The sequence below is a fragment of the Triticum dicoccoides genome, chromosome 6B (genome assembly GCF_002162155.2).
Source record: "Triticum dicoccoides isolate Atlit2015 ecotype Zavitan chromosome 6B, WEW_v2.0, whole genome shotgun sequence".
NCBI lineage: Eukaryota > Viridiplantae > Streptophyta > Magnoliopsida > Poales > Poaceae > Triticum > Triticum dicoccoides.
In genome coordinates, this window is record NC_041391.1 from 273,607,174 (window position 1) to 273,623,641 (window position 16,468).

Sequence of the window (16,468 nt, forward strand, 5' to 3'; positions counted from 1 at the left end):
TCAAAGGAGGACTTACTCGGAGTGGACGAGCCCACAAGGTTCCCTCCCGACTACGCGAGGATGGCACCTCACAGGGAGGTGGAGGGGTCGGGGGAGGAGACCCTAGAGGAGGAGGGGGTGGGGGGAGAGCCCCTAGAGGACGAGGAGGTGGGGGGAGAGGCAACCGGGCCAAAAAACTCCGGGCCGTGTCCGAAATAGGAGGGTCTTCTTCGATGCCCTCCTATGCTGATGCAGCTTCTGAGTCTGAGGAGGAGGAGTATATTCCTGATGTCGAGGAGGAGGAGGCCGAGGAGGAGGAGGCCGAGGAGGGCGAGGAGGGTGGAGGGGAGGTTGACCCCGAGTTGTGGGGTGACTTGCCACCGGGTGCTCCGTAGGGGTGGCTGCGTGGTAATGCCGGAGTACCTACACCACCTTCTATCGAGGCGCACAAGTGGCTCATTGAACCTGCGGGGACAGAGTAAGTGCATCTCAATCATACTTTCAACACATGACAACATTTTTTTATTGTACACATGGCAACCCTTTGATTCTTTTGCAGTAACTGGATCCTTCACGGAAAGGGCCGTAAACCGAACGACCTTCTCACTGTCCTGTTGAAGCAGTTTTGGCCTGGCCTATTCTGCCCGCGGCCAGACAGGGACCCACAGCTGCGTGTTTTGGCCACAAGCTGGGCCCACTACGAGGCTTGCAGCAACGCGGAGTACGGGACGGCCGCTAAGGTCGTGATCACCAAATTTTGGGTAAGTTCCCTTTTGATTCACTTGTCTTTAGTTTCGTTCATAGTTTATCATTGAATCACTCAAATCATGCCTTGTTTGCTTCTGGTTTATGCATGATTGCAGCAACTCTATAGAGTTCTTGATGAGCACAAGGCCAGAGCCGACGTGGTCTTACTTGCATCTGCAAAGAAGAAAGCTCGTCAGTTGCAGTACGAGGTGCGTTGGGTTGCCGTCTTACAGTACTACCACATCTACCTGCAACAAAAGATGACCAAAACTCAAGCACAGAGGCAAAAAATTACCATGAGCAGGGAGCAGTTCATGATGGTAACTATTACTGACTTTTCATTGTTTCAAGGAGTCAACTATATGTTTCGTGCTCACATGTCATGCTTCCAAAATTTGCATAGGTTGTTCCTCGTTGGTGCTATGGAAGGCATGACGGATGGGCGTGTTTGGTGGATAGGTGGGTCGGTGACGATCCAGAGTTTGTTGCCAAGAGCATCAAGGCCCGGGCTAACCGTGGAAAAGACGGGACACACGGCCAAGTAAACAGGAACCACTGGGGCTTCAAGGCCATGAAGGTATATCTATATGAAAGATGCATTTTGGTTCTTCTTTACCGTCATGTTCTTATGTATGGCTAACTTCTGTTTGACGTTGCAGGAGGACAAGTTGCAGAGGCCGCTCTCAGACATGGAGTCGTGGAAGCTGGCCCGCGAGCGGAGTGATCGTAAGGAGGGCGAGAGCCAGTACTACGGCAACACCGAGAAACACCTGGAGTCTTACACTCAGAACTATCAGAAGTTGCATCCGGATGTTCCCGTTCCTGAGGTCGCCCAGTCTCAGATCGACGACACGGCGGTGGTGGCCATCCAGGGTAAGTCCCATGGCCGGTATCCGTTTTTCGGTGGCTTGGTCACTCCGTCGATCTCGTACACACGGCTTCAAGCTACCAACCCGAGCCCGTTAGAGAGTACGGGGCGTTCGCAGCCTCCCTTAGTCCGCCAACGTGCTGTAAGTACTTCCCCTTATCTTCTTTGTCTCTATCTTTCTTAGTTTATTTTCATCACTGCCACTTAGAAACAACCTCAATTTTGTAGGCATATCAGACCTTTCTCGAGCATAGGCATATTGAGGTGAGGGAGTACTTGCAACGAGTGAAGGCAAACGATGATTACAGCCGTCAAGTGATGGCGGTTAGTTTTGCCCTCTTAAACCAAGCTCAAATTTGCACTTTCATTCCTTCTAACTTTGTTGATCACGGCTTGTTTCTAAGTGGACTTGTTTAACTAACATCCAGGCTATGTTGGCGTCTTGGACTAACCGCACGGAGCCACCACAAGTTGGACCCCCACCACCACCCGCGGGAGACGCCCCACACATTCCCACGTTCGAGGAATGGCTGGCACTAGGCGGTGATACTCCGGTTAGTAAATTTGCCTAACTAATGACAAACTAGTTCTCGTTCATTCAACACTATCATGTCATATTTACCGTTAGAATCTTCTTTCAAACATGTAGGGGACCGCTGGCTCGACTCCTGCTCCGTCGACCCCAGTCACTTCGATCTGGCAGAGTGATGGTGGTCGCGGTGGCGGTTTTGGCGGAGGAGGACTTGGCGGTGGCGGTTTTGGCGGAGGTGGACTTGGTGGTGGTTTTGGCGGAGGTGGACTCGATGGTGGTGGTGGTTTTGGAGGAGGTGGACTCGGTGGTGGGGGTGGTTTTGGAGGAGGTGGACTCGGTGGTGCTTGATGTCGATGATGATTCCGTGTATGCGGCCGTTGTGCCATGTCTTTCATGTTTCAACTTTTATGATGTTTCATGTCTTGCACTACTCTTATGTTCGTGGACTTTCGCCGGTGATTTAGATGATGAACTTGACTATGTTTAAATGATGTTGATGAACTGTCATATTTCATATTATTCTGTTTTGAAATGCAAATGAATTGGAAAAGAGAAAAGAGGGAATATATAAAAAAAATATGCCTACGGCAAAGCCGTCGGCATAGATACGCTCAGGAGCCACCAGGAGGCGACACGTGGCAGGGCTATGCCTACGGCCAAGCCGTCGGCATAGATTTATATCTATGCCGACGGCTTTGCCGTAGGCATAGCCATGCCACCAGGTTACACCAGGAGGCGACATGTGGCAGGGCTATGCCTACGGCAAAGCCGTCGGCATAGATTTAACCTATGCTGACGGCTTTGCCGTAGGCATAGCCCTACCACGTGTCGCCTCCTGACCCGCCAGCAGTTTGACGGCGCCGTCCGTTGCCGTCAGACGGAAAACTACGCCGACGGCTAAACTATGTCGACGGCTGCGCCAGGGCCGTCGGCATACCCCCCTATGCCGACGGCATTATTATGCCGACGGTCTGACAGGAGTACGCTGACGTAATCTAGACTGACGGCTCTATGCCGACGGCTGCCGTCGGCATAGATCTATGCCGACGGCCTAGGGGCCTATGCCGACGGCCCGTGGCCGTAGGCATAGACCGCGAGTCCGGTAGTGATAGTCTCAACATGTTATTTGCACAAAGTTCTGCCAATACGTGAGACGATGAGGAGACGACTTTGACGCCAAAAACCTCTCTTGGTGGGACGATCATCTACACTATGCTGACTATGTTTGCAACAACAAACCAATCTGCATTGAACTTTTGGTTTTCTTTTGTCCTTTCGGTACTTTTTTTTACTTGTGTTTATCCGCCAAGTAGTCACTGTCTGCATGCATCATCACTTGCTGGTTTGATGAAACCTAGGTCTCTAGGAAGAAGACCATTTGCAATCCAAACTGGATCGATTTAATCAGGGGGCGGCTCCTAGGTCAGAGCTATGTTGGGCCAAACTGGGCCTTGGCCCGCCCAACCCAACAGAAAATAGGGAAGAGTGACAGGAAAATTGGACTTGAAAAACAAGTGATGTGTGTAGTTTCTTAGCATGCCCCACCCAACAATCGGTCTGAAGCTCCGCCACTAGGCGGCTCCATGCAACTTCAGCAATGGATGCATCGTCATTGCTGCAAGGGCAGTAAAGTGGTTGTCCGTGGTGGCTAGTAGGAGCAAATTGGGCATCCTCGCCTCAATCTCATTGCCGGAGGTGGACGCCCGTGGTGGAGGTGACGACCCCACTTGCAGATGGCAGTGGGCATCCGACTTGGCAAGGGGGCATGCGGTAGATAGGGAGCTCGACGTCTGTGTGTTGGCTACGACGCGCCACGTGTTTGGCGCGGTTCAGCATGCACATGGTTGAATGACCAGGCATGGAAGACTCAAGCTTCGGTGGCAACAGCCAGATTTGTCAAATGAGTTTGGTGCTTCCTTGGTGACTATGTCAGTTATAGGACAGAGGGCGCCCCGTGCTTCCATAGCGCACTACCTCCTCTCGTTAATGCCGGGGGTGGCGGGACACTCCTCCTCGGGAGGTGGTCGGCTAGGTGACTCTATGGGGCATGTGCTTCTTTGGTCCACGAGTGTCGTGAGAGGTGTGAGGCTCCTTGGGTGGACACGAATGTGGTTCTATGGTGAGTATTGGCTAGTGCAACTTTCGGAAGAGGATGGTGTTTGGGACAACATTTCATGTTTGAGGTGAAAACTCTTATTCTGGCCTTCGTTGGTCTGACTTAGGAGAAGTGAACTTGCGTCATTACCTTGTTAAAGGTGTTGTCTTTATGTCAAGTTTTGACCTTGATTGGCAGGTCTTGGCATTCATGATGAAAATCCTTGCCTTGACCATCTTCGGCCAGATACGGCAACAATTATGCTAGGGCATTGCCCCTTTTTGGAGGCGTTGCTGTGGCAGAAGTTTGACTCAGTCGTAGATGTTTTCTTCATGCCTTCTAATAGGTTTGCCATAGTTGACTGTGTCTTGTATTCTGCATGTTTATGACTTGATCCTTGTTGTTATTTATCAATTTTAACAAAATATATGGTTGTGTTTATACGAGGGTGCAGAGGCCGGGTAGTTTGTTCTTACCTTTTTGATAAAAGAATCAAAGATTATTTCTAGGAGTCCCTGCATCAGTAGTATGGGACTAGTGTGGACGTAGAGGAAAAACTTATAAGTATGGGGTGGAACCTGTCTTCCTGTACGACCATCCTGATTCTGTTGACCTATCAATTCTTAAAATTTTGTCATAACCTAGGCACATGGCCAGATCGAAAACCTTGGCGTTTTGTTGGTCGATGGTCTAGTGCTCCTCTGCTTGCTACGCAGCTTCCTTTTATCAGGACGAGACCGGTGTCTCTACTCTGTATTGTTGTGTGTTCCTGCCTTCCTGGTAGTGCAACAACAGCCTGGGACTGTCGTGTGGACGTAGAGAGGCAGCAGCCAGACAGACACCGGAACCAAATCTGTATTCTCGTGTGCCCCTGTTAGTATAGCAGCAGGCAGCAGCATGGGACTGTCGTCTGGACGTAGAGAGGCAGCAGCCAGACAGACGACGGAATAAATCTGGCCAGACGGACATCTTAAAATGTTTTCGTAAAATGTACCTGGATGAAGAAAATATTCGAATTACCGTGAAGTATAGTAAGCGACGTCCGATGACCACCCGACGAATAGTCAAGTTCCGGACCTATATTTTGCTATAGTATATACTTGCGGGGCAGAGGGCGTATTCTGTAAGAGCATCTACGGTCGTGATGAGCTAATTCGGTCCCTCAAATGCTAACAGGCACGCCTGCGCATCCGTGGACACTAACCGGGCACGTCTTTATTTTCCTCTTTACATCCGCGTATCTCATATCCAGTACACTATATCCACACCCGCGTATCTCATATCCGGTACACTATATCCACATTGTACATGTAACGTGAGCTACTCTACATAATCATACAACGGGAAAAAGATCGACTGCAAACGGACAACAAAATCGGCTGCAAACGGAAATAAAAGAACTTGACATCATCCAAAAGATCTGTTGTGTTCGTCCTCGGACAAGTTCTTAAACATCAACAACTAAAAAGATATAAACATAGGAGGAGGAGCGGGATCACCACTTCCGCGCCGGGCCTTTGCCCTTTCGGTCGCCGGCGCAGCTGTAGGTGTTCGCAGCTGGTGGAGAATCTTGGTCGTCGGAGGAGGAGGTGGAGCTGTTGCCGTCGCTGTTGTCGGAGTCGGAGTCGGAGTCAGACAGGACAATCAGCCCCTTCATCTGGTGGACGGCCTTGTCCTGCTACCGCTTCAACTTGGCGAGCTGAGTCGCCTCCGTCACTGCCTCATTCATCTCCCGCTTCGACTGCTCTATGGCTAGCCGGAGTGCCCTTGCGTTCTTCCACCGGAGACGACGAGCGTCCGTCTCCGCCGTCGTGAGCGGCCGGCGGTAGACCCATGCAAGTAGCCGCTCGTCCTTGTCGGGCTCCGCCGGCACACCGCGGCGATGGCGCACGGACCGCTCCGCCGCATCCCTTGCCCGCTGCGCGGGCACACGCCTCCGATTCTGGAGTGCGCGTGCCGCCGGCGACGCGGGCACTAGCACCCACCGCTGCCTGCGTGGAGGAGCGGCCGACAGGGGAAGGGAACAACATGGGGGCGGTGGGAACTGTGCTGTCCTGTCGGAGCTGAGCGCAGGCCGGGAGGGTCAAGCTCTAGCGCCCGCCCTGCACCGGCGCGGGAGCTGCAGCAACACTGAAGATCTGGAGCTGCCCCTGGTGTCCACCTTGGATCGCTCCAAGGCAATGCGGAGGGCTAGCTCCTTATCGTAGTCGAGGCCGGAGCCGGAGTGGCTACCGGAGCTCGACATTGCGCCAGATTGGATCGGAATGTGGGAAGGAAGAGGATAGGATGGAGCGAGGAGGCGAGTGGAGTGAGCTAGGGTTCAGAGCTAGGCGTCGGATTGAGGATTTTGTGGGACAACTGTGGGGTCGGTGGTGGGCCGGGCCTGTCAGGCGGACGTGTCCGGGCATGCCCGGGCCGCCTGTATCCGCCCTAGATTTGGATTGGATGTGAGGGGCGCCGGACAGCCTGGACGTTTGAGGCCAGTTTGAGGTACCGGGTGGGTCAAATTTTTGCGACTGGTCCGCCCGCCCAGGCGTTTGAGATGCGTAGTTCTTCAACTCCTGGTTCTACTTATTTAGAACTTTACAATAAAAATCATAAGTTCTTCATTGTTTCTAGCAAAGTTCCTCACTAAAAACACTGATAAACTACTATAAAGTTGTATTTCAATTTTGGTTAACAAAATTGTGTTTAAAATTTATGCAAGACTGATCTTGTTCTAAAGATCTTAACACCGGAAGATCAAATATATAAAAAATTTCAAAAACAAAAATCTTATTTTTAAGATATGAACCATCTAAACTGTCAAAAGAAAACTTAAAGTAATGAGTTTTGAGGAGAGAGGAAAGATGTTGTATGCATGCATGTGTTCATGTAGGCATGCATGTGTCAGTGAGCAGAAAAAAGGACAGGAAGAGGGGCCATGCGCATGCAATGGGTGTGGATCCATATGGAGCAGCAAGCGGCAGAGATACAAGTTACGCGCACAACCGGTTAGACAAAGCCTTATTCGGTTTGGGGTGCCCGGCTGTACATGCTCTAACTAAACTTTTTTTATTGATTGACAAAGACATTTCTTTTATTAACGCATCTTGAAGGTTACAAAACACAATGAGTCCATAAAGGTGTTAGGAAAATTCACTATCTCCCGCTCTCCCCCTCCCCTCCCTCTCCCCTCCTCCCTCCTCCCTCACCACCGGCGGTTCCCTATGCTCCTCGGCGCTTGCCCCTTCTTCCCCCTCCCTGGTTGAGGTGCCATCTCCAGCTCGCCTGTGCCTAATTCGTGGATCCACCGCCTCCTGTAGTTGTAGCTCCCAACAGGTTTTGGGCGCTCGCATCTCGTGCATACGACAACCATTGAGGAGAAGTGGTGTGATGCCTTCTTTTCATTTAGCAATTCTCCTTTGGCTGTCTAGTTCTGTGGGAGCAGGCTGTTAGAGAGGTGGATGACAGCATTGGTGGCTGACATTGAGGTGCATTCCCTCTAGTTAAAAGTCTGCGAATTGTCCTTCTGACTGGATCAAGCAGTGCCAATCTCCGCACGTGGTTTCCTTATAGAAGGTGTTGGCTCAAAGTTCTACTTCAGGGGGTGACAACCCTAAGTTTTCCCTCTGGAGGGTTAGCCAATATTCGCGTGCAATTGTTGATTCCTTCTTGAAGGTGTTGTGTTGGAATCTTGCGCCCTTTGTTAGGTCACATGTCACCCGATCAATGCCGGGTTTGTTGTAGGATCATGCAGTTTTTGTCATGAGGCATGTCCTATGTAGTTGGTCTCTGGTTTGTCTTTCTCCTTTTAAACCAATTTGTTTCGTTTAATGTTTAACATTTCAATTGTGTCTAATTACATAGTATACATGTCTGTGTGCACAGATCGATCGATGCGGGATCCAGAGTTATCCTCACATTTCAAACACGTAATATGGCTGTGCATCATGCAACAAATGGATTGTGATAATTAGGGAGGAAAATGACACATCTGAATTAGTTTAACTATAATTGATTTAAAAAAAACTTCTAAATATGATTACAAAATTTTAAAAAAAGGGGCTCCAAGGAGTCCGTCCACTATAACTTTGACACTCATGTTTGGTAGCCATTCTCACCTTGGGTATGGCTACTTTCCACTAAGCCATATATTGATATTCTTTTAGCTGAAGGCATACTGATTTTTGACATGTCGAGTACATAAGTATATCTATTTTTTTAGCTGAAGCCATATACTCATATTTGTTTGGTATCTTCTTTTAAAAACTAGGTATTGCCCGATCTTAGAATAAGACCCTTAAGTTAAGGTTTAGAGCAAGCAGAATAGGAATGTAAAGGCGCCACATGGAGGTAAGCGCAAGCGGAAGTAACATTTTACAAGGCCTGTTATTTTATTGTGTTCCGAATCCCATACAAGTATTGTACTACGGATGGAGTCCTACCGGACTACGGCATGCCAAGCGTGCTAGACGTAGCATGACTACAACTCTGTTTCGTGTCCACCAAGAAAAAGAGTTGTTTGCCCCTTTATATAGTACTAGCTAGTCATAAAATAGATGAGAGAGATCTCCACCAGATTAGCACGCATAGGGTTTGTCCTCTCGTGTAATGTAATACTCCTCCCAATTATAATGATACGCCGCCGTGCGTTCCGTGGTTTTCTCCCGCAAGGGTTTCCACGTAAAAATCCGTGTCTTTTTGTCTCGTTTATTTTTCGTTATTATCTAACAAGTGATATACAGAGCCAAATTTCATATACGAGATTTTTAAGACGAGAGAATTAGGGTTACGGCGTCCTGTGCACCGCCGCCGACGCGACTGGCGATTCGAAGCCATATCGATTAATCCGACGAAACCGACAGAAAAACAATCTGCGCTGCTGCGTCGCCCTACAAAGCCGTGCGCTATCCACCGAGCAGTCCGATCCGCCGAGCCGCACGTTGCTGCAGCTTCACGCCTCCCGTACAGGATCAAGTCCCGAGGAGGTCCAGTACTACTTACGTGAGATTACAAGGCTACGTCGCTGCTGCTTTGATTCAACCGGATCATTAGTACTACTACCAGTACCCACGTGAAGCCAAGTACAGGAGCACTACTTGGATTTGTTACTACTACACATCTCACGTAAAGGCTAGTACAGTTGAGTACTAGAATCTGTTTTTTCTCCTCAATTGCTATATCCACGCGAAGGCTACCAGGTGCTATCTTCGCTCTGCATATTAATTCTGTCAAGAATTTTTTCTACGGGCTTGTACTACTTTGTGAACATAGATTTAATCTACTCATGGCATCCATGAAGTACGATGTTCCGCTGCTGGATCATGGCACAAAGTTTACCCTATGGCAAGTCGAGATGCGAGCATTGTTGGCGCAAGCCAATTATCAGGATGCACTCAGTTTTTCTTCGAGGTGGAGTTTTGGGGATTATGGCCCGTCGGGATAATGGATGCAATTTGCTGCAGTTATTTGAAGAACACAATTCAGTTATCAAGAAAAAAAGGTATGGAGGAGGTAATTATTAAGCCTGTTGGTAGCCAGCATATACACTATTCTCTCCATAGTATTTTGCTGTTATGCATGTGAAGGTTTTGTTTGATATTCATGTTCGTGATGAGAATCAGTTGAGGTGCAAGAAGGAGATTGATTTGTTTCTGCTAGATACTACAACATTTAGCGCTGTTAAGTTTCAAGTGCAATTCAGTTGTCTTTGCTCTTTCAAGAGGGGTCTATTGCAGAGTTGAAACTCCGTTGCATGTTAAGATGGTTCCTTCATCCGATATTTGTTCTACAAGGACAGTTTATGATCATGTCATGGATTTTCATTAACCACTACAAGTTGGCAGTTTTTTGGGTGCACGCGATGCCATCCGTACCATATGCTCTTGCATGAGTATTGTTTGCCGAGGTTTGTGCTTTCTGTTTTGAAGCATGTTCAGATTCTGTGAGATGAGTTCTTCACAATGCGATGTGCATCAAGATATTGCACTATGAGCTATGCGCTCGTTCAGGCACCACAGGAGATATGATGACTTATGTCATTTGATGATTGAGCAGTTTCAGTTTCTGTGGTCAGTGGCACAAACTCAGACTTTTATTGGGAGACCAAGTTTTGTTAGTCTGCTTTGTTGATAGTTGTGCTGTTTTCTGGACGACCTACTGATTGATTTGCTCAATATAATTTCATGAGAAGTTTATTAGTCCTATGGATGTTTCCAGGCACAATGTTTACTTGTGATAACTTTAATTGGGGAGTTGATGCTATCTATGATTATTGTAAGGGATTTCGTCTCAAGGTGGAGTGTTATTTTATTGTGTTCCGAATCCCATACAAGTATTGTACTACGGATGGAGTCCTACCGGACTACGGCATGCCAACCGTGCTAGACGTAGCATGACTACAACTCTGTTTCGTGTCCACCAAGAAAGAGAGTTGTTTGCCCCTTTATATAGTACCAGCTAGTCATAGAATAGATGAGAGAGATCTCCACCAGATTAGCACGTAGAGGGTTTGTCCTCTCGTGTAATGTAATACTCCTCCCAATTATAATGATACGCCGCCGTGCGTTCCGTGGTTTTCTCCCGCAAGGGTTTTCACGTAAAAATCCGTGTCTCTTTGTCTCGTTTATTTCTCGTTATTATCTAACAAGGCCAACAATGACCCATCTCGCGACGTAGCGCGTAACATGACGAAAGTTTATACTACCTCCGTCCTGGTTTATAGGCCCCCTTTGTAGTTTGTGCCAAATTTTGACTAAAGATTTAACTAACAAAATGTTAATGCATGTCAAAAAAAATTATCTCATTGGATTCGTATTTGAACATAGTTTTCAAAAATATAATGTTTAGTGACATGCGTGAAATTTGGTTAGTTTAATCTATGGTTAAAATTTAGCACGAAATACAATAGGGACCAATAAACCCAGATGGAGGTAGTAGCAGCCTCCAGGATTATTGCCGTTGCATGATGGTAGCAGCACCAAGGACCATAGACGCCCTAGCTCGTATTATCGACCCCTGATGCCGCTTGAAGCTGATTGCACTTGTCACAAAGGTTGCTGATGAGGCTGTCAAGTCAAACACGGTCCCATCGTCTCCTCAAAGCTCTCCGTAGCTGCAATAGGATCACAATTTACAAATTAGACCAGCCGGATGTTTAAATACAACTCCCAAGATCAGAGCTTTGTTGTGAGCGTACCATAATGCCCAAGCAAAAATGCTACATCTATGTAAAGCTTCTAACGTAATCTACGTACTTACCTTTCCCACTAGCTAAACTACCCCTGATTTCAAGGGTGGGCCCGGGGCCCAATTACTAACCAATATAAGATTGCCAACTCAGACTACATGTAAGAACCATTACGTAGGTGTAGTGTTACCCATGCCCAAGACATGGCACCCATCCCAATCCACACAATTCTAGGCTTCTAGCGCCTTTGCCCGACGTGTGGGATATGAGCTGAAAAAGAACGTTGAAACTCGTGGAATTTCAATCATCACATCCGGTCATCTCGCGGATCACACTCCAGATGAACCGAGCCACAATACATTTTTTTTGAAACCTTGACCGTAGAACAATCGTTCTACGGTATTTTCATTAAATTAAAGTGAGTACAACAAGAAAGAAAATAAAATACATCGGGCATGAAGTCAATTTCAGCCAACACCCTCTCTAGGAAACTGAATAATAATCATATTACAAATGGAGTTCTGTCCAGGACTTGAGGTGCTCTGCTTTCCCAGTCTTTGCTCGAAGTTGCGCTTCCCAGAGTCTGTCTTTCACATAATACTTCCAGGTACCTAGACATGCTGGTGCGGTTCGAAATATTTTATCATTTCTAACAGACCAGATGCCCCAACAGCTTGCTAGAATGATATCCAGTGCAATGGCTTGTGGTAGCTGTCTGGAGATGTTTGAGATCTCATCAAAAGTGGAAATGCCCCGTTGTCTGCCAGGGGCAATAGAGTCCCAACATGAGAGTGCAAATGAACAATCCCAGAAAAGGTGACCCAGAGTTTCTTCAACTTCCTCTGAGCAGAGTACACAGGAATAGTCTGGTAGATGCATATTTCTTCTGGCTATCATATTCCTGGTGTTGATCTTGTCATGAAGTAGAAGCCAGAAAAAAAATCTGATATCTGAGTCGACATGATGTTTTCCAAAGTTTTGAAAAAACACCATGCTCAAAACTGGGTCCCAATATATTCGTGTACATCTTCATAGAGGAGTAATGTTGAGTGGACCAAGTATATTTCCAAATGTCCCTAGCTGTGGAAATCTCTCTGTTGTGTAGCATTGCAGAAAGCTCATTGAATTGTTGGAATGCTTGTGAAGATGGAATTCCAAACTGAGCTCTTGTTGATTGGTGACTTCAACCAGAGAAGTGGCCTTACTATCCTCATCCATCCGGCAACAAGGGCACTTCCCATCGCCCAGGCCATGTCGTTTTCTAACTTGGTCGCCACTTGGTATTCTATTCCGAACTAATTCCCACAGAAAGATTTTAACATGCTGAGCTGAAATTTGTTTGGTGAAATGTATATACTGAAACATGTTAAGTTGTTCTTCGTCGCAAGATCTGATTGAAAAATACTCTACACTATTGCTTAATTGGATCTTTAATAGTTTATCGCCTAGATATATCAATTCAATGAAATGTCCTTTATTGAAATAACCCAGTTAAACAAGCCGTCGCTATCATCGTCATCATTGGACGGTCATGTTGGTTAAGATATTTGACTTATTTGTTTTGTCAACAATGATATGTTTGACTTAACTAGATAAACTTGTGGAATCAATAGGAAATCTCATTGTTTTCTTTGGGGTAGGAAATCTCATTCTTGATTTGCCACTAGGGTCAACTGGATTCTATATGTACAGTACCATGGGGGTTACTACTTGGTTGACTTATAAAATATATTACAAATGGATATGTATACACAAACCAATCTCTGATTGAATGGTTAAATGGACAGTGGTATACTAACCCATCAGGGTTTAATACTGGTGCTCGCATTTATCCTGCCCCTCAGCTACGAGGCGTCTATGGTGACTTCGATGCCTCATAGGGATATGGTGTGCGTGTGTGCATTCATAGGGGTGAGTGTATGCGCATATATATATGATTGCTTTGCGTTTGTATTGTTTTCAAGAAAAAAAAGCAGGTATGTACACGTGTACATGATTCACATTCCAAATTTACAGACCGCTACATCTTCTATAGCTGGTTAAACAGAAAACAGTTACCCAGCAAAAGAAAAAGAAAAGGAGCTGAGAAGCGGCCTTCTTGATGGCCAGGAGAGATAACCCGCGGGCCGTGGAACTTCGGCGACGGCGCGCGGGGGTGAGGATCGGCGTCGACGTCAGCACCGGCGCACGTGAGGCGGCGGCGGCGTGGTTTGGACTTTCCATAGAAGATCGAGTAGGCTGGATACTCCAGACATGTACAGATGTATATATCCCTGAACATACTGAAACGTACGTGCCACATACACTGGTGATGTCATCTGCAGTTTTAAATCACACATAATAGTATCTTGGCGATCGATCTGCACTTTAGCAGCCACAGCCGCTTCATGTGCTTGCAAACTATCTCCGGCCCTCAACTGCTTTCCGCGAAGCGTCATTGATCTCCTGCGATCATTGTTGCTTTGTCTGGCCAATGTTGGGGAACATATAAGATATAACCTGCACATCTGTCCCAGATGCAGCAGCCGCAGTCGGCATGTGAGCTTCGATCAGCGTCTTTTGTTATACATTTTTTTCCGTCTAGTGCTTCCTGGCTTACTGCTCCGGGTCCGGGGTGATGCATGCATGGTATGGGAAAGGAGAAGTTAGAGAGAAATGGAGAGAATCTGGAAGAGCGTGCAAGAATCAGAACCAGGATACAAGAATGCGCATACGGATTGTGTCAATCTCCCTCTAAGATCCGCACAATCGTGTAGACGGTGATGGAGGTGGCCTGCCTCCCCTAACTTGACCACATTTTCTTATGCTCAAGTCAAACTCAGTAGCTGTTGTTATTTGCGGCAAGTCGCTCTGTATAAGGTTTCGTTACGTTAGTTGCTTAATTAGCTAAATATAGTCGTCCCCAACCGAGCTTAAGTGCTTATCTGCCTGATTAAGCAAGCGAGACTAGCCTAGCCAGGGGTACCAAGTGATGGAACCTAACCACAACGGCTACGGCTACGGCTACTACGACAACAACAATGGATCCTATACAAATGATGACAACCCATGCTACTACGCCATGAGCTATGCCACTTCCGAGCCCTCCTCCTATGGCTACCAATACCAGCAGTCTCCTTCCACCCAGCCCCAGTCCTCCTACGACAACCACTACTATGCCGCGAGTAAATTGCTCAAAGCCATCACATTTGTGGCTAGGATACTCCAAAACCACCGCTTTTGTCGAAAACTACAAAAAACCACCAACTCCGCGGCAAGTGAGTAACAAATCACACTAATTCAAAACTGAGCCGCGTCTAACAGTGGAACTGACGGATGGGACCCACATGTCAGGCTGATTTGGCATGCCTCCATGGAAAATATGTTGAGGTGGACGATGGCCCCACCAGTCAGCTTCTCATCTATTTTCATCAATTTTTCTTTTTCCACCCAAGTCAATGGCGACTAGAGGCAGCGGCGGTGCAGCCGTAAGTTTGGTCGGCGGTGGGCTGCGAGCTCGAGCTCCACGTCGACGACGGGGCGGCGATGCGCCTCAGGGGAAGGGAGGCGGCGGTGATGGCGCGGGGCGGCGACGCTGCAAGGAGATCTTGCCGGTGGGCGGGGGCGACGGGCGCTGCAATAGCGGGCGCGGGACGGCGGCACTGCAATAGCGGGCGCGGTGGCACTGCAAGCGCGGGTGCGGGGCGAGGCCGGCGGGCGCGAGGCGGGCTTGATCCTCGCGTCTGGATCCAGGCGCTCAGTCGCGGGACGAGGCGGGCACGGGGCCAGGCGGGGCTTGGGGCTTACCGGCGAGGCGAGCGCGAGGCAGCCTCACTGCAAGGCGCGAGGCGGAGCTTGCCGGCGGGCGCCCCTCCTTCAGCTCGGCCTCAGCCGCCGCCGGTGCTGGTCAGAAGGGGAGGGAGGGAGAAATTTGAGGAAGAAGGAGGTGCGAGGCAGACAAGTGGGACCCCCATCCACCTTAGCAGGTCAAACTTTGACTAGGAAAAATCTTCGCCACATCAGCCCAGACAGACGGGTCCCATCTGTCAGTTTTGCTATTATACACGGCTCAATATCGAATTAGTGTAATCTGTTACTCACTTGCCGCAGAGTTGGTGGTTTTTTGTAGTTTTCGGCAAAAGCGGTGGTTTTGGAGTACCCTAGCCACAAATGTGGTGGCTTTGAGCAATTTACTCCTATGCCGCCTACGACATCACCAACTCCTCTGCGGCCCAGTCCTACGCAGCCGACGACGACATTGCTCCTTACCCGCAGCAGCAGCAGCCACAGTACCTCAATTTCGGCGGCAGCAGCTATCAGTACGATGGTGCCGCGAGTGCTATGGGCATGGGCATGGACATGGACCAGTTCAGCGCGCTCATGGAGGCCACGTCGATCTCACCTGCTGCACCATCCTGGGCGGAGCAGCACGAGGCAAAGAAGGCCAACGCCGAGTCTCCGCAGCTGATCGGCGTGCCGAGGGGGCCGTGGGGCAAGTACGCCGCGGAGATCCGGGACTCCACGCGCAGCGGCGAGCGCGTGTGGCTGGGCACCTTCGACACCCCGGAGGCCGCTGCGCTGGCCTACGACCAGGCGGCCTACACGTCGCGCGGAACTGCGGCCGTGCTCAATTTCCCGGTGGAGCGAGTCCGGGAGTCGCTGCGCGTGCTGAAGCTCGGCGAAGCCGCGGACGCGGGGAAGGACGACTCGCCTGTGCTGGCGCTCAAGAGGCGCCACTGCATCCGGAAGCGCACTCCCAAGGGCAAGGGCCAGGGTGACATGAAGAAGAAGCAACCTGCTGCTGCTGCTGCGTCGAGCGTGCTGGAGCTGGAGGACCTAGGAGCAGACTACTTGGAAGAGCTGCTCGCGTTGTCCGAGCAGTGGTCGAATGAATGATCCATGACGTTTGCTTGCTGCTCGCTCTCATATCGTCGTTCATGATCGTGTTCTGGTACTAGCCCCGTACGGGCCCATCCTACAACATTTGGCATTTCCATATGTGGGCGTGCGCTCAGATCGCACTCCGGGCGGATTGAGTCGTTTTTTCCTAGTCAAATTTTTATTCATTATTTCATAAATTTGTGCGTGTATGTGGTT

General features: G+C 48.8%; 1 protein-coding gene across 1 annotated transcript; it reads left to right on the top strand.

Annotated features, from left to right (window-relative positions):
• The first annotated feature begins 14,363 nt into the window (after positions 1-14,363).
• LOC119321094 (ethylene-responsive transcription factor 5-like) lies at positions 14,364-16,267 on the top strand. Its single transcript, XM_037594930.1, has 2 exons — positions 14,364-14,556; positions 15,558-16,267. Exons 1-2 carry the CDS (start codon positions 14,364-14,366, stop codon positions 16,265-16,267), a joined length of 903 nt encoding a protein of 300 aa, XP_037450827.1.
• Positions 16,268-16,468: the final 201 nt, after the last annotated feature.

Bases quoted from the DNA above. Each gene is read 5' to 3' on its own strand.
- LOC119321094 (XM_037594930.1), top strand. From the start codon at position 14,364: ATGGAACCTAACCACAACGGCTACGGCTACGGCTACTACGACAACAAC. The intron at 14,557-15,557 runs GTAAATTGCTCA...GGTGGCTTTGAG, and splicing joins CAACCACTACTATGCCGCGA to CAATTTACTCCTATGCCGCC.